This window comes from Chiroxiphia lanceolata, chromosome 19 (genome assembly GCF_009829145.1).
Source record: "Chiroxiphia lanceolata isolate bChiLan1 chromosome 19, bChiLan1.pri, whole genome shotgun sequence".
In the NCBI taxonomy this organism is placed as follows: Eukaryota; Metazoa; Chordata; class Aves; order Passeriformes; family Pipridae; genus Chiroxiphia; species Chiroxiphia lanceolata.
Window position 1 is genome coordinate 4,966,560 of NC_045655.1, and position 23,471 is coordinate 4,990,030.

The 23,471-nt window shown below is 48.8% G+C and overlaps 3 protein-coding genes across 11 annotated transcripts; 2 read left to right on the top strand and 1 right to left on the bottom strand.

Moving 5' to 3' along the window:
- Nucleotides 1-2,340: 2,340 nt before the first annotated feature.
- Nucleotides 2,341-7,029, top strand: SRSF2 (serine and arginine rich splicing factor 2). 9 transcript variants are annotated; one of them, XR_004360378.1, is made up of 6 exons: nucleotides 2,341-2,476; nucleotides 2,638-3,046; nucleotides 3,577-3,887; nucleotides 4,240-4,343; nucleotides 5,007-5,116; nucleotides 5,641-6,562. XR_004360378.1 is itself a non-coding variant. In XM_032707115.1 (4 exons), exons 2-3 carry the CDS (start codon nucleotides 2,685-2,687, stop codon nucleotides 3,878-3,880), a joined length of 666 nt encoding a protein of 221 aa, XP_032563006.1. In that variant the 5' UTR covers nucleotides 2,341-2,476; nucleotides 2,638-2,684; the 3' UTR covers nucleotides 3,881-3,887; nucleotides 5,007-7,029. The 9 variants fall into 9 exon arrangements, 4 of the variants coding, with proteins under 4 accessions (XP_032563006.1, XP_032563005.1, XP_032563002.1 ...); XR_004360376.1 differs by having other exon boundaries at nucleotides 5,007-6,562; XR_004360377.1 differs by lacking the exon at nucleotides 4,240-4,343.
- Nucleotides 5,480-8,701, bottom strand: METTL23 (methyltransferase like 23). Its single transcript, XM_032707110.1, has 5 exons — nucleotides 8,437-8,701; nucleotides 8,231-8,335; nucleotides 7,918-8,155; nucleotides 7,506-7,590; nucleotides 5,480-7,183 (listed from the first exon to the last, which is right to left on the bottom strand). The coding sequence occupies exons 1-5, from the start codon at nucleotides 8,512-8,514 to the stop codon at nucleotides 6,982-6,984; spliced, it is 708 nt and encodes a 235-aa protein (XP_032563001.1). The 5' UTR covers nucleotides 8,515-8,701; the 3' UTR covers nucleotides 5,480-6,981.
- A 231-nt stretch (nucleotides 8,702-8,932) lies between these two features.
- Nucleotides 8,933-23,330, top strand: JMJD6 (jumonji domain containing 6, arginine demethylase and lysine hydroxylase). Its single transcript, XM_032707109.1, has 7 exons — nucleotides 8,933-9,237; nucleotides 9,993-10,381; nucleotides 13,220-13,506; nucleotides 14,832-14,967; nucleotides 15,085-15,223; nucleotides 15,871-15,998; nucleotides 17,594-23,330. The coding sequence occupies exons 1-7, from the start codon at nucleotides 9,109-9,111 to the stop codon at nucleotides 17,628-17,630; spliced, it is 1,245 nt and encodes a 414-aa protein (XP_032563000.1). The 5' UTR covers nucleotides 8,933-9,108; the 3' UTR covers nucleotides 17,631-23,330.
- Nucleotides 23,331-23,471: the final 141 nt, after the last annotated feature.

The following is a 23,471-nucleotide window of genomic DNA, read 5'->3' on the forward strand; positions in this document are numbered from 1 at the left end:
CTTCAGTGCCACCAACACACACTCTCGGTGCTGTTGCTTCTGCCTTTCCTTGTCTCGGTGACTCAGGAGAGCAGAGAGTCTTCATAATCTTTCCCTGCTTTGTCTCAAGGAAAAGCTTTTGGGTTTAGCAATTACACAGAATTATGGAATCATGGAATCACAGACTGGTTTGGGTTGGAAGGGACCTTAAAGCCCATCTCGTTCCATCCCCCTGCCATGGGGCAGGGACACCTTCCACTAGACCAGGTTGTTCCAAACCTCATCCAACCTGGCCTTGAACAATTGCAGGGATGGAAGTGATACCCTTAATCTTTTACTTCACAGTATTTCTAAACAATACATTTAAGATCAATTGATCTTTAGGTTGTGACGATCTCTGTTAGCACATCAGCTAAATTGGCAGAGGATCAGACCAACCAAATGGCTGCTTTCTCCTCTTAACATCTTTTGTCCATTCTGTGGGGCCTCCAGGTCAGGATTGGAGCGTTCAGCTAAATCAGCTACACTTTAGTGCTGGCCAAAAAGACAGGGGAGGGAAATGCAGAATTGATTGAAGTAAATGACAAATCACCACATTTTACCTCTGCTGCCCGCAGTAAAAAAGTTTAAACAAACAGAGGCCTCAAAGGGGAAAAGGGATCTTAGCCCAGGAGTTATCAGGGCTCATTGGGAGAGCTTTAAACTTGAAAATTTGAAAGGGGACACCTCGACAGGTGGGATAGGTGAGCAGAGAAGAACTGTCTGAAGTTCAACAAAGGCAAGTGCAGGGTCCTGCACCTGGGAAGGGATAACCCCAGACTGCAGCACAGGCCGGGGCCGACCGGCTGGAAAAGCAGCTCTGTGGAGATGGAGTGGGGGGTCCTGGTGGACGACGAGCTGTCCATGGCTCAGCAGTGCCCAGGCAGTACAAGAACTGAGACAAAGGGACACAGGAAACTTCCACTGTCATTATAAGGCAATTACTGTAAAGGTAAACTTCAAATTTCTAATTTGAAAAAGGGTTTCAGCAGATGAATCACAAGGGTTTTAACCAGAAGTCTCTGGGGGAAAAAAAAAAAGGAACAAGCATGAAGCAATACAAAATGTGAAACTAAAACTAGCTTATTTGATTTCTTAAGTCATTTAGCAGGAAACAAACAGCTGTTTCTGGTTTTGTATTGATGTCACTGCTTACTCTTATACTTCTTCAGTGCAAAATAAGATTAAACACAGTTACAGTAAGACTAAGACTTTAAATTCTAATACTGAAATTGCTTTCTCATATCAATACTGTGACTGAACAAATCATAAGGAAATGGTCTTGTTTCTTTATTCTTTTTTTAACATAGTATCATGAAACAGATGGCTAGAAATTTTTAACGCTGTTGTGCGATGAGAACTAGGTATTGCAGTTCATACTTGGGGTTTGGGCATTTTATTCGGTGCTTGAAGTGACATAGCAACAACTTTTGAGGCAGGGGAACAGCTTTCACAGAATTCCCCGGGCAAAACTCTGGGAATCTGCTTGTCATCCTTACACAAGGGGTGTGCAAGAGTTCTCCTTTGCTCCACTTCCAGCACATGCTGCCACAGCACGAGTTTGCAGAGCAGGCTGGGGTACGGAGGATTTTAATGTTTCCTCGCTCGGCTCCCACAAGCACCGATAAGCTGCGTAACCATCGAGGCACGTCCAGAGCTGGAGGGACCGAGGAGGCTTCACCGGGCACCGCTACTGGCAGGAGGTGAAGAAGAGCCCGCGGAGAGCCCGCACCGGGCCGCTTGGTCCCTCACTGCGGCCACCGGGGCACAGCGGAGCGGGAGCAGGCAGGGCACGGAGCTCCCACAGCAGCTGTCCCGGTAGAACCGACCTCGCAGAGCGCCGGACAACCACCCTGAACCGACTCCTCTCGTGAAGCCGATCCCCGACCCACCGCCGCTCCTCATGACTCTGCCCTCACAACTCTCCCCGTCCGCCATTTTAAACCGTCCCCTCCCGCCCGCGCCACAACCGACTCCCTTCACCATCGGTTTTTTTTTTTCCCGCTGCGGCGGTTTCCCACCCCTCTGCCCCCTCACCACACGCGCGCACCCCTGCTCTTATTTCCTTTTCTTTTTATTATTGTTTTTCTTACGGTTTTCAACACATATTGTTAAAAAAAAAAAATTCCCCGCCTCCCCCGAGCTCTTCCGGGTCACAGCGGCGCCGTTTTCAGGGCCGCTTTCCAACGCAGGGGTGAATTATTAATTTAGGGCCGGATTCCCCGCGCTCCCCGCGGGACCACCTCGGAGAAAAGGGGTAAAAAGGGCTCTGGGGTCGGGGCGGCGGTGCCGCGGGCGGGGCGGCTCCGCGTTTCCCTTCCGGGGTCCCGCCGGCCATTTTGTGGCGTTAAGCCGCGCGCGCGGGCGGTTCCCCCTCATTTCCTCGCCGCGGCGGACGGGACGGGGCGGCCGCTCCTGGCGCTTCGCTCCGGCCTCGGGCCGCCCCTCGGACCCTGAGGTTGGTGCTGCTCCTTGCGGGCCCCGCGGGCTTTTCCCTATGCGCTGCAGTTCTCCTCGTTTCTGGGCTTTGCCGCGCCGCCGCCTCGGCGCTCCCCCCGCGGCGTGAGGCGCGTCGCCCTCAGGGCCGCGCCGGCTGCTGATCCCCCTCATCGCCCTCAGGTTTATTCTCGTCGGCCGCCGCCGCCCCTCAGGGGCTCCAGCCCACCATGAGTTACGGCCGCCCGCCGCCCGACGTGGAGGGCATGACGTCCCTCAAGGTGGACAACCTGACCTACCGCACCTCCCCGGACACCCTGCGGAGGGTCTTCGAGAAGTACGGCCGGGTGGGCGACGTCTACATCCCGCGGGACCGCTACACCAAGGAGAGCCGCGGCTTCGCCTTCGTGCGCTTCCACGACAAGCGGGACGCGGAGGACGCGATGGACGCGATGGACGGGGCGGTGCTGGACGGGCGGGAGCTCCGCGTGCAGATGGCCCGGTACGGCCGCCCGCCCGACTCGCACCACAGCCGCCGCGGGCCGCCGCCCCGCCGGTACAGCAGCAGCGGGTACGGCCGCCGCAGCCGCAGGTGAGCAGCGAACTTATGGCAGTAGATGCGGGGACGAGGCTTAGGTCCTAGCGGGCGTAGCCGGGGCCGCGTGGTTGTGTATTGGTTGCCTAGAGAGGTGGTGGAGTTTCCCGCATTGGGGATACTCGGGCAGCTGAGTACACGACATAATCATGTGCTCCGGGATGACCCTGCTTAAGCGGGGAGTGTAGACCAGATGACCCTCTGCGGTCCCTGCCAACCTGACCGGTTGTGTGATTCTTTAGCCTTTTCTCAGTGAGTTTCTTGGCGGGGTTGGGCGGGGGGAGTAGGGGCTTAGTAGCGAAGGCACATATGGTCCCCTCGGAGTGGAAGGTTTTTACCCTGTAGTAAATTTAGCCCCCGGCCACTCGCTCTGAACAATGGCGCCCTCGTAACTCTCGTTTTCTTGCCCACGTGCGTCCTGTCCCGCCCTCCCTGTCCCGCGGCACTCACTGGATTCTGCGCCGCCCGTGAGCAACTTTTAACGCTTTTTTTTTTTTCTTTTCTTTCCCCTTCCTGGTATGTTTTAGCCCTAGAAGACGCCGTCGCAGCCGATCTAGAAGCAGGAGCCGCTCTAGATCCCGCAGTCGGTCCCGCTACAGCCGATCCAAATCCCGGTCTCGTACACGCTCTCGGTCTCGCTCCACCTCCAAGTCCAGGTCTGCCAGGAGATCCAAGTCAAAGTCCTCGTCTGTCTCCAGATCCCGGTCCAGGTCAAGATCCCGGTCCAGATCTAGAAGCCCTCCCCCTGCTTCAAAGAGGGAATCCAACTCTAGATCCAGATCTAAGAGCCCTCCCAAGTCTCCGGAAGAAGAAGGAGCTGTATCCTCCTAGGAACATGGTAATGTACCTCGGGATCAGCACATGTTGCATGTTACTTTATTAGAGCACTTAGGTGGGGTGTTGGGTAGTTCTTAGAGCATTAATAGCCTGAACCAAGTGAATCCTAACGGGGCACACTGTTAGCTGTTGGTTTTGGTTTTTTTTTTCCTGAGCAGTGCTTTTTGGTTATTGGTTTAGGGAAGTTATTACTGAAGGGTTTTCTACGGAAATATTTTTTTTTCTACAGAGAAAATGTTTTATTGCGAGATTAATGCCTTGGTTTTATTAAAATATTGTATGAGACGCAACCTATGATGCAAATGACTATTTCTTACTGTATTTATCCAACATCTGCATTTTCCCCTTTAAAGCTGCGGTCTCCTGTTTGCTAAAAGAATATTGGCCAGTATTGCAGATTTTAACTGATTTGGCTGATCCTCCAGGGACCAGTTTCTGTGGGCGTGTGTTGGAGCAGGTTTGTCTTACACTGTTAAAGATACACTATCCTTTTAGAACGGAAGATCGGTTCAGTGGCCGTTGTACTGACTGGAGGTAATAAGTGTCCTAGAAAAGGGGCAAATTCCTTGGCAACGAGAAAACCACGGAAACTAGTTTTTCCTCAAGTCGACATCTTGGAAGAGGCATCTAAGGATACACCGGGTGGGGAAAGGATAGTGTGTCTTTAACCCTTCAAACTGTTTGGTCCTGTTTTTTTAAAAGGAAAGGGCCTAAGCTAGCTCTGGAGTTAGATAATTGTAGCAAAACTAGTCACGTTTTCTGTTTTGAATGCTACTTAAGAGTTTAGTTAAGTCTTTATGAAGAAGTATTAGCTTTGTTAACTTTTATATAGCTTTTAATAATCGATTGTTGAACAGGCTGAATTGAAGTTAATGGTGGCTTGATCTACAGCCTGGTGCTTGTTCTCCTCTGTAACTAAATACTCTGACAGAACCTTACATTTGGCCTCTGAAGTAAAGCGACACAAGGGGGGGGAGGTGGAACACCGTGGAAATTCCTAAAACTTAAAATTAACTTAGGCAAAGCCAGTTGAAACACAACTAGAAGTATCCCTGAAGTCATCCACACCCAAAACGGACAAGGTAGAAACCTGGCTGAACTTTTTTTTCTTCAAACCTAGATGCTTCAGCTAAATGAGAACCCACATAAAGGACGCCTTTGGGGGGAAAAGATCGCTTGAGTCTTCAGCCCATTGGAGAGACCCTGGCCGAGCAACCAGCTGTTGAAAAGGTTATTTTGTAACATTTTGTCTAACTTTTTACTTGTTTAAGTTGCGCCTCAAGTGGCAGATTTTACATTTTTATGTGCCATTTTGTTGCTGTTATTCAAATTTCTTGTAATTTAGTGAAGTGAACGACTACCGATTTCATTATTGGCTTGGATATTTGAGGTAAAACTTCATTTTTGTTTATATAGTGCTGACTTCTATTGGAAATTAAAACTGATGGTAACTTGCTGCCTCCAGTTTCATACTGAGGAATCATGCAGCCGTTATATGCCGAGTAGCTAAATGTCAGAAAGTATTCTCAATTTTGTTTTCATTCCTTAAATAAAATTCTACAGAACTTCAATTTGAAACTTAACTGTAAATGCTTTTTTTTTTTTTTTTTTAAAGAAAAAACAACTTTGCATTAAAATAGTTATCTTCAAATTCAAAATTGATAGAAATCTTTTCAGGTGACAGTTGATATATGAAAGGATTGTTTTATCAGACTCAATTCTAATCTCTTCTCTTATGTATTTTTGTGCACTAGGCGCAGTTGTGTAGCAGTTGAGTAATGCTGGTTAGCTGTTAAGGTGGCGTGTTGCAGTGCAGAGTGCTTGGCTGTTTCCTGTTGTCTCCTGATTGCTCCTGTGTAACGATGCCTTGTCGTGCAGAAACAAATGGCTGTCCAGTTAATTAAAATGCCTGACAACTGCACTTCCAGTCACCCGGGCCTTGCGTAAAAAATATGGAGCATACAGTGAGCACATCTAGCTGATGATATACACACCTTATTATTTCCAGAGTGGTAAAACTTACCAACCTACATATATGAACTTACATATGAGAAATGTAATGTTAAGAACAGAAATGGTTCATTCCTTTGTAAGTACTGATTGGTGTATCTTTTGCTTAAGACATTCTGTACTATACCCACTGTCTCTGTAGTTAATATTAAACATTTTTCTGTGTTAACTTTTCTCAACTTAATGTCTTGGGTCAGCTTATTTTTAGCTTGAAAAGATTTCTGCAATTATACTGTCTATGTTTAACTTCTGTATAGTGACTGAATGCATTCTACTGCTTATAAATTTTATCCACCGGGGTTGCTTTTAAATTACTGTGGGCAAACTCAATTAGTATTGTGACTAACCCAATGTTGTGTGGCAAGTGTTGCACACCAGGCTGTGAACACTGACCCAGCCAGGTCCTGGGGTGTTTTGGAAGGTCCACACTGAGCAGTACTAAACTGCATTGCTGTGTGCTTGCCCAGGCTGCTGCTTGATGGGGGCTGATCTTACTGTGATGATTTTTCTTGATTTGGTACCAATTGAATTGTAACTTCAACCATCCTGTGTCAAGGGTTATTGTAATGCCTTGTTAATTTTATGCATGTATGTTAAATGGGAATGGAAACATCTGAACACTGGCAGTATGGCTTTTGTGGAGGATTAAAAGTACTTTTCTACAAACTGGGGAGTTTGTATGTTCCAGGTTAGCACAGTCTACACACACTCGTTTACAAACCAAGGGGCTGGCTTTTGTACGTGGATCCCAGGATTCCCAGTCCTGGGAAACTGCTCTTATGGGGCTGGTTTTTAATTTGAAAGAGTGCAGTTACCTTTCCATTGCTGAAGTTGTGGATTTAGGTTGGATCTCATGGATTTCCAGGTAAAGCTGTGTTGTGTAGTGGCTTGACACAATGGAATTGAGTCTCTGAACTATTTCATGGGCTTTGGGGAGGAGCACAAATTTCTCATAAGCCATAGCTGGAAAAAAACAAACAGCTTTATTTTTACAATGCACGTTTTAAGAATTAACTGCTTCCCAGAAATATACACAAGGTTTGCTGTAAACAGGACTGTTTTCTGCAGATCAGAACAGCTGAGTATCACCTTGTACTGGAACCTAAAGTGGAATAAACTGAAGTGCCCTCTGACTGTGCCAGTGAGATGATCATCATTTCGATTGTGTGCCTTCCTGGGAGAGACGAGCTGGCCAAGTGCTCCTTGTCTGCACCGAAGGAGTGCAGGGGGACGTGGATGCTCCTCAGGTTCCATTTGCAGAGCAGAGCCTCGATAGACCAGTCAGCACTGAGGGGAGGATATACAGCATGTGAAAATGTAACCCAAGGTTACAACTGCTGCAGTAACTAACGGGCTGTGTCACCAAACTTCGGTACAGCACAGATGGGTTTGTAAGAGTTTTCTAGGCAACAGCAAACAGGGTTCTTGGATTACTTTCAGGTTTGGCTGCTTTTGCTTGCTACCCCCAGGATTTACTGGGCTAATAGCAGCCTCATGCACAGTAAGGAGCTTTTCTGAGTCAGAGCAGTGGTGCCTCTGAGAAGTTAACACTCGTCAAAAGCTGAGACAGGAATTAAGGTTTGAGTCCTAAATATGGAAAAGATTTTACCTTCGGACTTGATAAGTAGTCCAGAACTGAGCATGTGGATTCTTCTCCAGCAAGAAGTAAATTGTAGTTAAAATATCTTCAAAGTCTGTGCAGTTTGGGGAGATAAAGCAGTCTGGGTTAGTCTCTGGATTCCAGGTATAGAGAAATCTGTCTGGTTCTATGAATGGGAATTAAAAATTTAAACAAGCAGATCACATCTGTATGGGAGAACTGAGATACAGGGTCTGAAGCACTTAGTTATTACTCCATTTTCTATTCCCCCTTGGTTGTATTTCTGACAGTTCAGAACTAGAATAACAAGGTCAGTAGCACAGTGTCACCTGATCCCTCCACAGTGTTCCCAGCATTACTTGGCCACCATCTCCTCGCTGCTTGTCACAAACCAAAGATACCTGAGAGAGCATTAACATACCTTTGGGGTCAAAAAAGACATCTGAGCCTAAAATAACGTCTACAGGAGCAAGAGAGAGCAGCTCTGGCGAGACGCGGCCCCAGGTGAGCCCGATGACGGGCACGTGTGGCAGGCGGTTGCTGAGGCAGCTGCGGCGGCAGCTCTGCAGGCAGCAGGGCAGCTCCTCGCTGTCCGACAGGGTCACCTGCGCGCCGCACCGGGCGGCCACCACGCCCGGCAGGCTCACACCGGCTCCGATCTGCAACCACAGCGCGTCCGTGGGGTCGGGCCCGCGGGCACCCGCGAGGTGTCAGGGGTGCGGGCAGGGCCGTACCTCCAGCACTCGCCTGCCGGGCAGGCTCCGCCGCTGCGCCCACACGTACTGCGCCAGGACCACGGCGCTGGGCCACGCGTACAGCCCGTACTGCGAGTCCAGCACCTGCAACACACGGGGCGGGGCGCTGGGCCGGTGTTCCCGGGGATCCCCGCTACTCCCGGGGATCCCCGGCATTCCCTGCGTGCCGCGGCTGTCCCCGGTACCTCGGGCACACGCACGGCCAGCGCCGCCGAACCCTCCTCGAAGCGGTACCGCCGCGCGCGCCGCCGCGGCTCCGCCATGGAACCAATGGCGGGCGGACACGTGAAGGCGCCGGGCCGCGCCGGCCAATCGGCGCCTCCTTTCGCCGTGACGTCACGCGGAGCGCCGCTGCGGGCGCCGATGGCGGCGTCTGCCCCGGGCACCGCTGGCACACCGGGACGCGCCCGCCCGCGCCGCCGCCCCGCCGGGGCGCTGCGGGCGCCTCCGCGGGCTGGGGCCGGGAGAGCGGAGGAAGCCGGGTGATCGCGGCCGGCCCGCCGCTGTCAGCAGAGCAGCAAGCGCGGAGCGCGGGCCCACCGCGGGACGGAGAGCGGCGGTAGCGGGGGATCCCTGGGGCTGCCAAGGGCGCCCGCGCTCCCTCCGCGCTGCCCTTCCTCAACATGGCGGCGCGGGGGCGCCGCTTCCCCGGCCCCGGCCAATCAACACCGGGGCGTAGCGGAAACCGCGGCACAACCAGCCAATGGGAGCGCGGTGGGGGCGGGGCCGCGGTCACAGCGGCGGCACCGGGTGAAATTTCTGGAAGGTGCGGCCGGAACGGGGCTGGCACCGGGATCGGGATCCGGGGAAGGTGACGGCGGGCGGTGACGGCCCCCAGCACCGCCGCCGCCGTCGTCATGAACCACAAGAGCAAGAAGCGGATCCGCGAGGCGAAGCGTAGCGCGCGCCCGGAGCTGAAGGACTCGCTGGACTGGACCCGCCACAACTACTGCGAGACCTTCCCCCTGAGCCCCGCCGCCTGCAAGGTCTGAGGGGAGAGAGAGCGGTGGGAATGGGATGGGGGAGAATAGGGAGGGGGATACGACTGGAGGAGTCCTGAAGGGAACGGAAGGCGCCTAAGAGACTTGGGGGGGGACACGAGTGAGGGAATGTGAGGGAGTCCTGAGAGGAATAAGGAGGTCCTAAGGGAACGGGAAGGGGAAATGACCCTCCTGAGGGGGGACTGGGTGGCCTGAGAAGAACGAGGGTCAGAGGGGAAGGGTGCGGAAGGGGGGATGAAGGGACTGGAGTTGCCTGAAGGGGGAGTCTGAAGGGAAGGGGCCCTTTCCCGAGGCCGGGGTTGCCCCAGAGCTGGCGGGGCTCTCCGCTGTGAGGGAGAGGTTCGGGAGGGGGAGGACAAGCAGCACCCACGTTTTTTCCTCCCTCCACGTGGCGAGGGGTGCGGGGAGGTGCGGGCCCGCCGGGGTGGGATGGGCACCCATGTAATTCCCTGGAGTCCTCCCTTGTGTCCTCAGGGGGTGGAATGCGGCAGTGGATGTGTCAGCCGAAAGGGCAGCGTGGCCTCGATGGGGAAGCAGCGCCAAAGGCTTCAGGCTGCCCGTGTCACTGGTGTGTGCGGGGAGCGGGCCAGGAGGAACAGGGCTGCAGCCTCGGGGAGCTTAAAATAACACGTAGGCAGCTCCGTCCCCTCGCGGTGTGTGAAGCTCCCCCACTGGGAAGCGCGGTCCTAGGACGTCAGCCTGTCCTGATATCTGTTCTGCTTCCCTCCCCGGTCTCACAGGATAACGTGGAGAGGGCAGATGCGCTCCAGCTGACGGTGGAGGAGTTTGTTGAGCGCTATGAAAAGCCTTACAAGCCCGTGGTGTTGCTGAACGCCCAGGTGGGCTGGTCTGCCCAGGAGAAGTGGACGCTGGAGCGGCTGAAACGCAAATACAGGAACCAGAAGTTCAAGTGTGGGGAGGACAATGACGGTTACTCTGTGAAGATGAAGATGAAGTACTACATAGAGTACATGGAAACCACACGTGATGACAGCCCCCTGTACATCTTTGACAGCAGTTATGGGGAGCACCCCAAGCGCAGGAAACTCCTGGAGGATTACAAAGTACCCAAATTCTTCACAGATGATCTCTTTCAGTATGCAGGGGAGAAACGGCGGCCACCCTACAGGTACAGTGCAGGGACAGCAAGACAAAAAGGGGTATTTCTCACCTCCTTGGCTATTCCTGAATAGCTGTGAGTGTCTCACATTAAAAAAAAAAACAAACCCTACAGCTTTAATTTGTCTCTTAAAATAAGAGTGTACATCTGTAATCCAGAGGAAGTGAAGATTTGTGTGTAACAAATTCTCGTTCTCCCACCAGAGCTGCTACAAGTTTATGGTGTTTTTTCCTTTTTGATTACATCACTTCTTAGATTTTTTAAAATTTACATAGTTACTGAAAGATATGAAGATTGATATCTTGCTCTGTGTGCCTTCTGGTGTTCAAATTTTAAGTACCTCAGGACTGGCTCCTGGGTTTTGCACCAGTGGCTTATGTACAGTGTGGAATTCTGTTTAATTATGAGTCAGTCCTTTTAAGGTAAAGATCTTAAACTAGATTAGGATCTAGTGTAGGACTAGTTCTTAGCCTTTCCTTCAGATGATTTTGAGGGAGAACAATATTTTACATCCATGTAGTCTTTTCAACTCTATTTTTTCTTCAGATTGGAAAAGGATTGAAACAACTCTTCATTCATGAATTCAAATGCAACAACCTTGTATTTTCACTATTAGATATAAAAGCCATTTCTCTCTATGTTGATGCAACACTTCATAGCAGTATGAGCATGAGCTGAACCCTCCCAAGTAATTAAAGTCTTTACAGCAACATTATAATTGTCAGACAATGCCTTTTGCCCTCTGAGTGACATGAGGCTCTGATGTGGTTTATTTAAATAAGAACAAGTCATGAATCATGTACTTCCCTCTGCACTCTCTCACGTGTCTGTAGTCCACTTGTGATTTTGCAGGAGTGAAGCAGGAGCTTAATTCCACTTAAGATCACTGAAGTGGGTGTTTTTACAGTGTTGTAGCAGATGCTTTTTATAAAGCTCTTCTAAGAACATACTACTGTGATTGAACACAAAAGCACAGCAGTCTGTAGTAGAAACTGAACACACTTACAGAACTGGGAATCATTTATCCAAGTTACAGGTAAACAATCTAATCTGGTTGTGATTAATTTCTATTGGTGTCTCTCTCCCCCACACCCTCCCCACCTACATGCACATGCTGAGCCTCTTTGTGATCTTGGTATTCACATTTCTTGTACTTTGTTCAGGAAAATGTGGGTTTGTTTCAGGCTGTTAGTGTTTTTTTGAGAGATGAGTGGTGCACAAGAGAGCACAATGATGCCTCCTGCAATTAGAGGGTTCATCTGGGTACAGAAATGGATGAAGAGTGTCCAGGACTTTCAGAGCATAATTGAAAATCTGACAGGAAATGGTACAAATCATATGATGAGGATATGACCTGTACAGGTTGGCCTCTGAATTGAGAGGTGTGTGATAGTGTGTAGACCTTAAAGTAAGAATTGGTGCTGTTCAGACCATTTTTATTGGTGTTGTTCCTCTCTAAGATAAAGACAGTAATTTTTGGAAGCCATTGGCTGAGGCAGCTCTTTTAGTTTGGGGAGAGGGGTTGGGGTTTGCTTTCAGATTGAATTTAGGAGACAAGGAGTTTTTAACTGTAAATTTGATGTCTTGTGGCAAATTGGGTTTTGTTCATCGTAAGTTAATTGCCTGGAGGAAGATGCTGGTAAATGACAATGTTGCTAAATAAGGGTTTTAAAACCTGCATGTGTAGATTCAGGTTATTGTCAGAAAAATGGTATTGAGCAGTGCATCTGTCTGTGCCAGTCAGATCTCCATGAGTTTAATGTTTTCTGTCTTCTTAGTGAAAGCCTTGACTGTTCAGCTTGTGGTTTAACCAGCTTTCCAAGGCTAATATGAATCTGAAGAGTGAACTGACAATAGAAATTATGAACACCTGCTTATTTACAGCTCCTTTGTGAAGAAGGAAGAAAGCAGCTTGATAATCAAACTTACAGTCCTACAATTGGTGCTGGCAAATGATACTTGAGGACCAGCTCGATTTACACCTGCACTGGAAAGGGGAGATGGAGAACTTGCTGAATTCCAGTATTTTCTGAACCTCTGCACTCTTGTTGCTGGGCATCACCTGCCTGTCAGCCACACCATGGAGGGATCTTGCTGTTGCTCTAATTTCTCTACTCTCTGCTACCAATCAAGCATTTATTGCCATTTTTCCCTCTTGATGCCTGGTGTTAAGTCACCTCACACTGTTTTTTCTAGAGTAGATCTTACTGCTCCGTTAAGGGGAAATGAGCAGTTGAAGGTGCTGCTGCAGTTGAACAGATAGAATAAAGTCCTCTTCTGTAGAAATAAACCTTAAAAGTGGGAAATGGGAATATACACCACAAATCCTGAATGATCACTGAGGAACAAACTCCACGTAGTCAAATGTTGGAATGAAAAGCCTGTTGTGACCAGAAGGCACAGAAAGAGGCCAGGGTTGTGTAACTTGTTCTGTTCCTTGTGTTGCCTTTTGTTTGTTCCTCATTGTTCTGCAGTTCTGGATCTGCTTGAGCAGCAAATTTTAGAAAACTGTAGGAGAATCCCCCTGCTTAGATCCTAACACAGGCTGTTGTGACCTAACAGCATTCATTTAACCTTGAAATCACTATATGTGGTACTGAAGAAATGTTTAAACCAAAATGCAGCTATGAAATATAAAAAGTTATCTTCACTTTCTTATCCTGCAGTCATTCATGTTGGTTTGTAGGTTAAACTCCCTTTGTATCTTTTTGCTGTAGCGTGAATCTAACAAAATCAGGAATGTGAATGAAAGAATTGTAACTGGTTTGATTTCTAACTGTCTAATGTGAAGGAAGGGAGCTACTGGCTTGCTCTGTGACTAAAGGACTTTTTTTTATTCCCATGCAGATGGTTTGTGATGGGCCCACCTCGATCTGGAACGGGAATTCACATCGATCCCTTGGGAACTAGTGCGTGGAATGCCTTAGTGCAGGGACATAAGCGTTGGTGCCTGTTCCCAACCAGCACTCCCAGAGAGCTGATCAAAGTGACTCGAGAAGAGGGAGGGAACCAGCAGGATGAGGCAATCACTTGGTTCAACGTCATCTATCCTCGGACACAGCTTCCCACCTGGCCCCCTGAATTCAAACCCCTGGAAGTCTTACAGAAACCAGGAGAGACAGTCTTTGTGCCAGGTGCGTACGAATCTCTCCAGCAGGGAAACCCAGGAGAGAAAAGCGTATTTTTAATATATTCGTGTGTTACAGAGGTGAAGAGAGTGTTTCAGCTTTTTTATACAGCCCATCTCTTACAAGTAAACTCTCCTGAGCTCTTTCAAAAGGGATACATAGTGCAATGCTTGTTTTGAGGCTATCCAGTTATTTTTGGAATGTCCCAAAGTGTGTGTGGCCTGTGGCATGGGATTGCATGTGGTACAGATGACAAAACAAGTGGGACTTGAGTGGCAGCATCACAGGAATGTGATTCTGTACTAAATTGCAGTAACAGGAAACTGTCTGGGCATAAAATAAGAAGTATTTGAGTACTAATAACTGTTAGACAAAAATGTTTGAGTTCACATACACTGTAGCAAATTCATGACTGAATTTTGTAGCCTGGTTAGTTTGACTGCATGTGAATTTTTCTTAGCTGTGGGAAATGAACTACTTCAAGGCACTGACACCTTCCACCCACCTCTCTGTGGTTATGTTTCATCTTGCATTTGAAATCAAAAGCTAAAGAAAGCTCTGCTAAAGATGCCCTTCTCTTTGAGTGGCTGCCCATTGTGTGCCCATTGTAGCTGGGGGGTGAGGTGGTGGTGGATGAACACGTGAGTTCAGTGCCAAATTCTAAGCTCTGAATCTTGCATCATTTTGGTGCAGCACAGCCCTTAGCTTCTGTCCACATTGCTTGTCTCTAACGTACAGCTGACTTCACGTGTGAAGAGTGCCTTGTGATTGTCTTGGCACTTATTAGTGACTCCTCAGTGTACCTTCTGTTAAGAGTTTGTAGCTGTCGGGTTCCATTAAACTGTTCCCTTAGTCTTTTATGAGGCTATAAGTGGGTTGTAACAACTTCACTGTCTATTTTTATCCTGTGTGGGGAAACGATTTTGCCTCTATTTTTAAATGAAAGGTTAGTCTGTAGTCATAAGAACCTTACAAAATCAGCATGGAAAGTGCTCTCCAGCTGCACAGAAAGGGCCTCTGTGCTGTCTGGGTTACAATGGCTCCTGCTGTTAAATAAACCATCAGTAGCCAGTGTGTTGCTGTCAAGTCAGATCTTTTTGTGAGCTGGGTAATTTGGTCAGAGTGTGGAGCAGCCTTCTGTAACAAAACCTGTTAAGCACTGGAGTGAGAGCTGAAATTAGCCTGAGGAAAGGTGACATGGTGGCAAACTTGCCTGGGTGGGGGGAAATAATGTCCAGCTTCCACCTGCACTATGGGAAAAGTGTTCTTGGCTGTTCTTGAACTTGCTCTCTGCCATGTAGCCAGCAGTGGCCATTGGTGTTGTGTTTTAGGTGGCTGGTGGCATGTTGTTCTCAACCTTGACACGACTATTGCCATCACACAAAACTTTGCCAGCTGTACCAACTTCCCCGTGGTGTGGCACAAGACGGTGAGAGGGAGACCCAAACTGTCACGGAAATGGTACAGGTGAGAGGTTTAGTGGCTTTCTTTCCATGCTCTCTATTTAAAACAAAACCTAAAAATACTCATTTACACGCAGTGTTACAGTTCAAAGGCTAACCCTGAAATTTCAACTGTGTTTAGGATCCTAAAGCAGGAACATCCTGACTTGGCAGCCTTGGCTGATTCAGTTGACCTGCAGGAATCTACTGGTATTGCTTCCGACAGTTCGAGTGATTCTTCCAGTTCCTCAAGTTCCAGCTCCTCAGACTCTGATTCAGAGGTAATGCTTTTTACTGCAATAAGTGATCCATATTCTGAAATTATATTATTCTTTCCATACCTGATCATGTGTCCTGATCCTAATTTTCCTGTCTTATGGAAGAAATTAATGGAAAGCACCTAAACAAATCTACATTGTGGAGGAGTGTGTGGTCTTAGCAGGTTCTGTTTGCTGAAGCCTCTCTGTGTTGCTAAATGGATTTGGTTTGTTTGATCTGTGTCTGTGTTATATATGAATCTGTCACTCATTGAGCTAAGCCATGCTTTGTAAAATGGCTGCAAAATGAATGTTCTAAAAATGGGGAGGAGGAACAAGATCCAAAACAGATCAGTTATGACAGGGGACTCTTCTAGGCACCTAAATCCATCAGGAGCCTCTGAGTCTGCTCTTGGAAGATGAGATCCTCCAAGGATCCAAAAAGAACACATTCACATTGTCTTGCCCCAGTCAGCTTTAGTCAGTGATGAAATCTAAGAACGTTCCTGATCCCGATTTTTTAAGCGCTTAATTTGAAATTTGTTTCACGTGTCTCTAACCTCAAATAGCACCTTCTTTGAACGTGGATTATTCGGGGTTGCTGAGGCAGCTCTGACGGTGAATTCCACGGCACAAATTCTGAATTCTGGTTTCATCCTTCCACTCTTCAGTGTGACTCTGGCTCCGAGACAGAGGGGATGATGCACCGGAGGAAAAAGCGGAGGACGTGCAGCATGATGGGGAACGGGGACACAACCTCCCAGGACGACTGTGTGAGCAAAGAGCGCAGCTCCTCCAGGTGACCCGATGGCATCTGTTGTTTTTAAACAAGCACAAGACAGAGGCAGAGCTGGCAGACTTCAGATAGGTGATTCCTCAGGACAGAGGGATGGAGAGAGCAAGGGATTCCTTACAGGACATAAAGCAGTTGGCCAGTGGTGATATCTTCCCTCCACGAGTTATTTTAATTGCTCCAAATGGAAAACTAATATTCTTGATATTTTTTAAAACTAGGGGGTTTATTTAATAAACAGTTTATTTCTTTTCCTAGTTGTCTGTTTTAATAGAGGTAAGGATTTGATTTTATTTTTGCTTAGTGGTCTGAGAGGTGGAATGTTTTAACTGTGCTCTTCAGAGAGCACAAATGAATAGTGAACAGTTAAAGATGAGGAATGGTCAGGCAGGAGTCAGATTTCCCTGCCTTGTTCAAACAGAAAGCCTTCAAGTAGTTGTACGGTTTTTCTTATTATTGCCTTGATTATTTCAATTTGATCCACTGTTTTATCTGCTAAAGGCAAAACTCATCCAAAATCCCAAATGTCTGTGTTTATATTTCAAATTAATAAATAAATGACAAGCAAGTTTCAGTCAGTCTGGAAGGAGGGAACATTAATATTGCAGAACCAAGAATAGATGTGCTTAGGGTAAAGTTGCTGAGGAAGGCAGTTCTCTGGACTTGCCAGGTTAAAAACAGTGGGACACTGGGAATCTGGGGGTATGCTGCAGGGAGGAACTTAGACATTCTCTGCTGAATGAAGCATTTTTCTCATGTAGCAGAGGCTTGCCAAAATTCTTAAGCAAATTCCTTGTGGCTTGGTTGCTGGACTGGCTGCCTGCCTGCAGTAGGGTGCTGGCTAGTTCCTGAGCTGTTGGATGCTGCAGGTTTGGCATGGATGCAAGTGCTGTGGTGACTTACTGTGTGGCCTGCTAAAGGTGGTGTGCAGCAGTAATTTACCTGAGGAATCCCATATTCCCAGCATTATGCCTGAATTCCCAGTGTAGGGTACTGCCTGAAGTCCTATGTGCTCCTGTACTGCTCTCTTGTTTTCAGGAGTTGCTCGTAACTGAATACAATTGAATTACAAGTACAGAGCATCATTAAACGTTGGGGAGAACTGTACTGACTACTTGTTTTGCCCTGGAGGTTTTCACAATTTGTTTGTTACGACATTGTCAAATCCCATTTCAGCAGCCAGTGTGACTCCAGGCAGGGAACAAGCAGCAGGAGAGAACAAACCTTGCTGCAGACCCTGGCTTAGAAAAAAACCTGTAAAAACGCAGATCTGTTCTTCTGAAAACCCTGTGCATTTTTATATTGTTTGCAGTTCAAATTTTAAACTGAATACCTTAAATATTAAAAATGAGCACCTTGTCTAGAACGTTTGCTTTCTGGATTTCACTGTTCTTCCTCCTGTGTGTTGATGGTGAGGGTGGGTGGGCGTTCTGTTCCAGCTGTGTGATGGATTAGTTGATAGAAACGCTTCCCAACATGAAACCTTACCCTGCTTGTACAATTCTGGAGGAAGAAATAAGCCTGAAATTAATCTGCATGCTGCGATCTCGTGCCCTGATATGAGGGGAATGCTCAAAGGCAGTTGTACCTTTTTTTGACAGGATTAGGGAATCTTGTGGAGGCCGCAGCTACCCCTGAGAGATAACACCACCCGATCGAAGCTCCGTTAGCAGCCAGCCAGCTCTGTTCTACCCCCTCCTGCTTCTGTTTCTCACAGTCCTTACGTTTTTGTCACTCTTCCTCGATCCAGACATCTGTCTTCGTTATGTGCTGTCCAAGGTTGGCTCCTGAGTAGCTTGTAGGGGAATGCCCCACCACGTCCTTGTGCAATGCTTTGTCCCCCCTGCGCCCCGGGTGAGTGCACTATAACCCAGCTGTGGGTAAGGACACGCCGAGTATTTAATGGGTCACGTAACTGGCAAGGAAGACAACGGTCAGTTTTTAAAGAACTGCTTTTAAAACCAGCAGGTGAATAAAAGCCTGCCTTGCTTTGACACTGTCATATGTTTACATGTTGTCCTGTACACTTGAGGAAAGGAACACCAGCCCTGTTGGCCTAATGGGAACGTCCGGCGGATCTTGCACCGGAATTTCGGGAAGAAGGAGAAAGAAATTAGCTTCTGCAAGAACTGAGCTGTGGAAAATGGGTCTTTGGATCTTATCCTACTGCAGGAGAACGTTGCTGTCAGGGCTGGTGCTTCCGACTGCGGGTCACGTAAAATCACAGAATACGCTGAGTTGGAAGGGACCCATCAGGATCATCGAGTCCGACTCCTGGCCCTGCACAGGACACCCCAAGAGTCACACCATGTGCCTGAGAGCGTTGTCCAAACGCTTCTTGAACACAGACAGGCTTGGTTCTGTGACCACTTCCCTGGGGAGCCTGTTCCAGTGCTCAGCCATCCTCTGGGTGAAAAACCTGGTTGTGATATCCAACCTAAACCTCCCCTGACTCAGCTCCAGCCGTTTCCTCGAATCCTGTCACTGGTCACAAGAGTGAAGAGATCGGTGCCTGCCTCTCCGCTGCCCCTCCAGAGGATGTTGAAGACCCCAGTGAGGTCTCCCCTCAGTCTCCCCCAGGCTGAACAAACCAAGTGACCTCAGCTGCTTCTCATAAGGCTTCTCCTCCAGTCCCTTCACCATCCTCGTGGCCCTCCTTTGGATGCTCTCTAACAGCTTAATGTCTTTTTTTATATTGTGTCCCCCCAAACTGCCCCAATGGTGCAGGTGAGGCCGCCCCAGGGCAGAGCAAAGCAGGACAATCCCCTCCCTGGCCCAGCCAGCAATGCTGGGCCTGATGCCCCCGGGACAGGGTTGGCCCTCCTGGCTGCCAGGGCGCTGCTGACTCATGGCCACCTGGCCACCCACCAGGACCCCCAGGACCCTTTCCCAGCACTGCTTTCCAGCCTCTCATTCCCCAGTCTATACACACAGCCAGGGTTGCCCTGTCCCAGGTGCAGAATCCAACACTTCCCCTTGCTGGACTTCACATGGTTGGTGATTGCCCAGCTCTCCAATTTGTCAAAGTCTGGTGTCATCAGCAAACTTGCTCAGTATTCTTTTGAGTCCTGTGTCCAGGTCATTAATGAAGATGCTGAAGAACACTGGGCTGAGAATGGAGCCCTGTGGAACCCCAGTAGTGACCAATGCCAGCCTGATGTCACCCCAGTCACTGTCCCCCTCTGTGCCCAACCAGTGAGCCAATTGCTCACCCATCCTGTAACACGGTTATCCAGCTGTGGGCTGGACAGTTTGTCCAGAAGGATCCTGGCAGAGACAGTCTCAAAAGCTTTGCTGAAGTCCAAAAAGAATCCATCTACATGCTTCCCTTGATCAGCTAGGTGGGTTACCCTGTTGTACAAGGAAATCAGTTCCAACAAACAGGACTTTCCTCTCCTGAAGCCCTGCTGGCTGTGACCAATGACTGCGTTGTCTTTCAGGTGTTTTTCAATACCTTCCAGAATAATCTTCTCCATAACTTTACCAGGCACTGAAGTGAGACTGACAGGCCTATAGTTTCTGGGGTCTACTTCTTGTCCTTCCAGAAAATTGGGACAACATTCACCAGCTTCCAGTCAGCTGAGACCTCTCCAGATTCCAAAGGCTGCTCAAAAATCGTCGAGAAAGGTTCTGTGATGACATCAGCAGTTCCTTGAGGAATCCCATCAGGCCCCATAGATTTGTAGGGATCCAGATGGAGCAGCAGATCCCATACAATTTCAGGGTCAGCTGGGAGTTGATCATTCTCACAGTCATGGTCCTCCAGCTCAGGGCACTGAGGCCCCCTTGGTCCATCATCTGTGTTGAAGACAGGGGCAAAGAAAGTGTTAAACACCTCTGCCTTGTCCATGTCCCTGTTTGGGAGGGGACCACCCCCATCCTGGAAGGGCTGATATTATTTCTCCACTGCCTTTTGCCATTAATGTATTTGAAAAAACTTTTTATTGCCCCCCACATTTCCTGCAGCCTCAAACCCGGTCGAGCTTTGGCCACACGAATTTTCTCCCTACAGTGACAAGCAGCGTCTCTGTTCTTCCCGTGTCACCTGACCTTGCTTCCACTGGGCACACGCCTTCCTTTTTCACGTTACTTCCAAGAGCAGATCCCTGTTCAGCCAAGGAATGGAGGGTGGTGTGAATGCTCCCAGCACTGAAGCATCTTCAGTGGAGGTGACCACCAACCTGAAGCATCTTTCGTGGTCTTAATCTACGTGCTCCATGCACACACCTGAGGTGCAACACCTTAACCAGCACCTGGCCATTTCCTTTTGCTCTGTGTCTGTTATGATGACAGGTAACAAAGCTGCACTAGCACCTCGTGACAGGAAACTCAGAGCAGGAGAATCCTGGAGTTTCTTGCACGACAAAAACTGGGGGAAAAGTCAGCGTTTGCCAGTAATTACCATCCTTCGGGTGCAGGTGTAATATTTAGCACAAGGCAACTGCTGGCAAAGTCTGACTCTTACTTACATGATCACAGCAGTTGCTGGGCTTTAAATACCCAGCAGTTCTGGGGCCGTGGGCAGTTCACATCCCTAAATGGCTTTTCTTTGAGGTTGTGGGTTCAGATGTTTCTGAAACTTGCAGTGCCAATTTTAAAGGACTGGGAGGGGGATGTATTGTTGTTTTATGCTTTTTGAAAATGCAGTGTGTTGCTTCATTCTGTGTAGGTGCATTTGTATTATGCCTGGTAAAGCTCTCGTCCCCAAGGGATCTGTTGGAGCTGCTGGTTTGGTTTTTTAGCAGGCATGTCTGTCTGGCTCAAGGTGTGCTGCAAGGAAATCTGAACAGCACAGGCAGAAACTGCCTTGAGTTGGGTGCTCTTCCAGGGGTGCTCTCCTGAGCCCTAGGAGATGGTTACAGGATCTCACTTTACTGGGAGAGGAAACTTGACAGCAGAAGTGCCATGTGTGTTGTAAACATGTAATAATGCCCAGGCACTGATTAAAGAACAGATTGGCAGCCTCAGCTGTGACTTTCTTACACATGTTGGGTCTGATGGAACTTGGAGCAATGCTTGTCTGGGTTTTCTGATCTTTTTTAACCTTGTCTTTTCCTATTTAAACACTCCCTCCCTTCTTGGAGACCAGGCCATATCCTGTTGTGCAAAGGAATCTTAAATATGTTTGTCAGGATCTCTGTTTTTGACTCTTCTGTGCCAGTCAGTTTGTGTAGGAGCAGCGTGGTGGCAGGGAAATGGTGAGAGGGAAGTTTTTGTGGTACACTTGAGCTGTCCAGATTCCCAAATTTTTTGTGATGACCAGGCATAAGCGAGCACCGCTCTGTACACTGTGCAGATTGTTCCACAAAATGAATTCATTTAAAAAAAAAACAAAAACAATTTCTCAAACTCCTGGTATTTCTGGCCAAGGCAAAACAGCCTGGGAGCCTGCACAATCTGTATGTGTCTTCTCAGAGCAGGCTGCAGCTGCTGCCTTTTTGGAAGAATGGGGGGCCTGGAGAGGCAAAGGCTCACAAGGATCAGCTCTGCCATGGCAAGGGGAGTCCTTGGAGAGCTGTCCCCTGCCTGCTGTGGTGGCTGAGCAGCACCTCAGTGAGATGCACTTGCATTTGGCATGTGTGATTCAGTTCTGCAGTCTTAAAATCTTACATGTGTGTGAACACCTGAGCCCTGTGCTGGGAAAGCCACACGTCTGCCTCTGGAAGCACAGTGGGAAGATCAGAGTGCAGAGCATTCTTCCACGCCTGTGAACTCTTCCATGGTGTGAAATAACTCAATTTCAGATGAATCCTGTGTTGGTCTGACACCCCTCACAGAAAAGCAGCATTTGCAATGGACTGCAAGACACTGTGATACCAGCAACACTCTCCTGAGTGCTCCACAAGGCGCTTCCTGCCATGAAACAGTATTTGTTCAGGCTACCTGGGAATCAGGACTCTGGGATCTCCAGTTCTTCCACTCACGGCTTTTGTCCCGGCCAAGTTGGTGAGATTCTGCCTTTGAGCAGTGAGGAAAATCCCTACCTCACAGGGGTGTTGTGAGGCTGAACTGTAATTACTGTGTGAGATGCTCTGAAGTCATCCACCCACAAAAAGTGTTCCATTCATCCCGAGCAACCTGAGACTTCCGAGCCTCGTGGTAGCTCTTTACAGGGGAAAACATTGGGGATGTTGTTCAGCTCTCTTGGCCACATGGTGTTCTGTGGTGGCCCTTCCAGAATTGCTGGTGGTACATAAACTGTAGCAGAACAAGGCTTTTTGTTTTCACCAGGGTTGAACTGTTGCTGTTTCATGGCCTGCTCTAAACAGCAGGTCCTGCTAGAGCAGGATTTGTTTTTAAATAGGACTAGATTAAATTCTCTCTCATCAGGGAGTCAGCCTCGCTGGCCTTACAGGAAGGGGGTGAGCTGATGTTTCCCAGGCCCTCCTTCCAGGCTGGATAAGTGAGGAACAAAGCTAAAAACTGTGCTCCCTTTGTGCCTAGCTCCGTGCTTGTGGGAGGCTGACTGGGGACAGTGGGGTTTGTGCTCTCACTTCTCCAGGCTTGTGCTTCTTGGGGCATCCATGTCTGTTGTTCCAAACCCTCTGCTTTTGTATCCTGTAGAGCCCCTGGATGCAGCTGGTCCAGAACCCAGACCCCGTGGGCCCCTCATTTCCTTGAGCCCTAGAGCAGCTCTGCCTCAGTGCCCTGGGCCTCAGGAGGCTGCCCTGTCCCCTGGGGATGGGCTGGGAGCCTTGGGCTGGGTTTGGACTGTGACCTTTGTCCTGCCTGCTCTGGGAAAGGTGGAGGGATTTGGGAGCTCTGGCCATGCTGTTGTGTCTGGTGACTGACACAGGCTGTGACAGTTCAGGAGGAAACAAAAACACACTCTGTCAGACCCACAGATGTGAACAAGAGGCTCCAGTCCCGGCACCTGTTCCCTGCACAAGTGCTGTGGGAGCAGGTGATGCTGAGGAAGTGCTGGCAGACCTTCCTCCCCTTTCCAGCTCATGTGCACTGGCTCCAGTTTGTCTTCTCAGTTACATTAAACCTCTCCAAGTGCTTAGAAGAAAGACAGCAACCTCTTTCATAATTAACCCCCACCCTTCTCCTCCCTGAATCCCCAGCCATCGTGGGGTGGGAAGCAAGACTGTTGGCTGAATCCAGTCTGAAATGCCTGTGTGGGCTCATTGTACCAGGAGGTTTTTGGCATCCCCCTTGCAAAGGGGGGGAAGGAAAGTGTTACCCATTCATGTGACAGTCCCACTGTCAGCTCCAAGCCCTGCCCCTGCCCTTTAGCTGCTTTTATCACCCATCCAGCAGAGCTGGGATACTTGTCTTGTTCGGATGATTGTGGTTTTGCTTTTTATTTTAAATAAAATCAATTATTTTGCATTATCCTGTCAACTAGTCACTTCTTTTCATATCATGAAAGTTACCAGACTGTACCACCTGCTCTTTGCCCCTGCCCTGCCCTCCCAGGTCTGTATAACAAGATGCTTTTGTGTTGTATTTCTGGTGCCACCTCACACTGGCGAT

Coding starts and splice junctions, on each gene's coding strand:
- SRSF2 (XM_032707115.1), top strand. CDS start 2,685: ATGAGTTACGGCCGCCCGCCGCCCGACGTGGAGGGCATGACGTCCCTC. Junction 3,047..3,576: donor TACGGCCGCCGCAGCCGCAG/GTGAGCAGCGAA, acceptor GGTATGTTTTAG/CCCTAGAAGACGCCGTCGCA.
- METTL23 (XM_032707110.1), bottom strand. CDS start 8,514: ATGGCGGAGCCGCGGCGGCGCGCGCGGCGGTACCGCTTCGAGGAGGGT. Junction 8,156..8,230: donor CCGGCAGGCGAGTGCTGGAG/GTACGGCCCTGC, acceptor CTGTGGTTGCAG/ATCGGAGCCGGTGTGAGCCT. Junction 7,591..7,917: donor TGTCTTTTTTGACCCCAAAG/GTATGTTAATGC, acceptor CAAACTGCACAG/ACTTTGAAGATATTTTAACT.
- JMJD6 (XM_032707109.1), top strand. CDS start 9,109: ATGAACCACAAGAGCAAGAAGCGGATCCGCGAGGCGAAGCGTAGCGCG. Junction 13,507..14,831: donor AGAGACAGTCTTTGTGCCAG/GTGCGTACGAAT, acceptor GTTGTGTTTTAG/GTGGCTGGTGGCATGTTGTT. Junction 15,224..15,870: donor CCTCAGACTCTGATTCAGAG/GTAATGCTTTTT, acceptor TCCACTCTTCAG/TGTGACTCTGGCTCCGAGAC.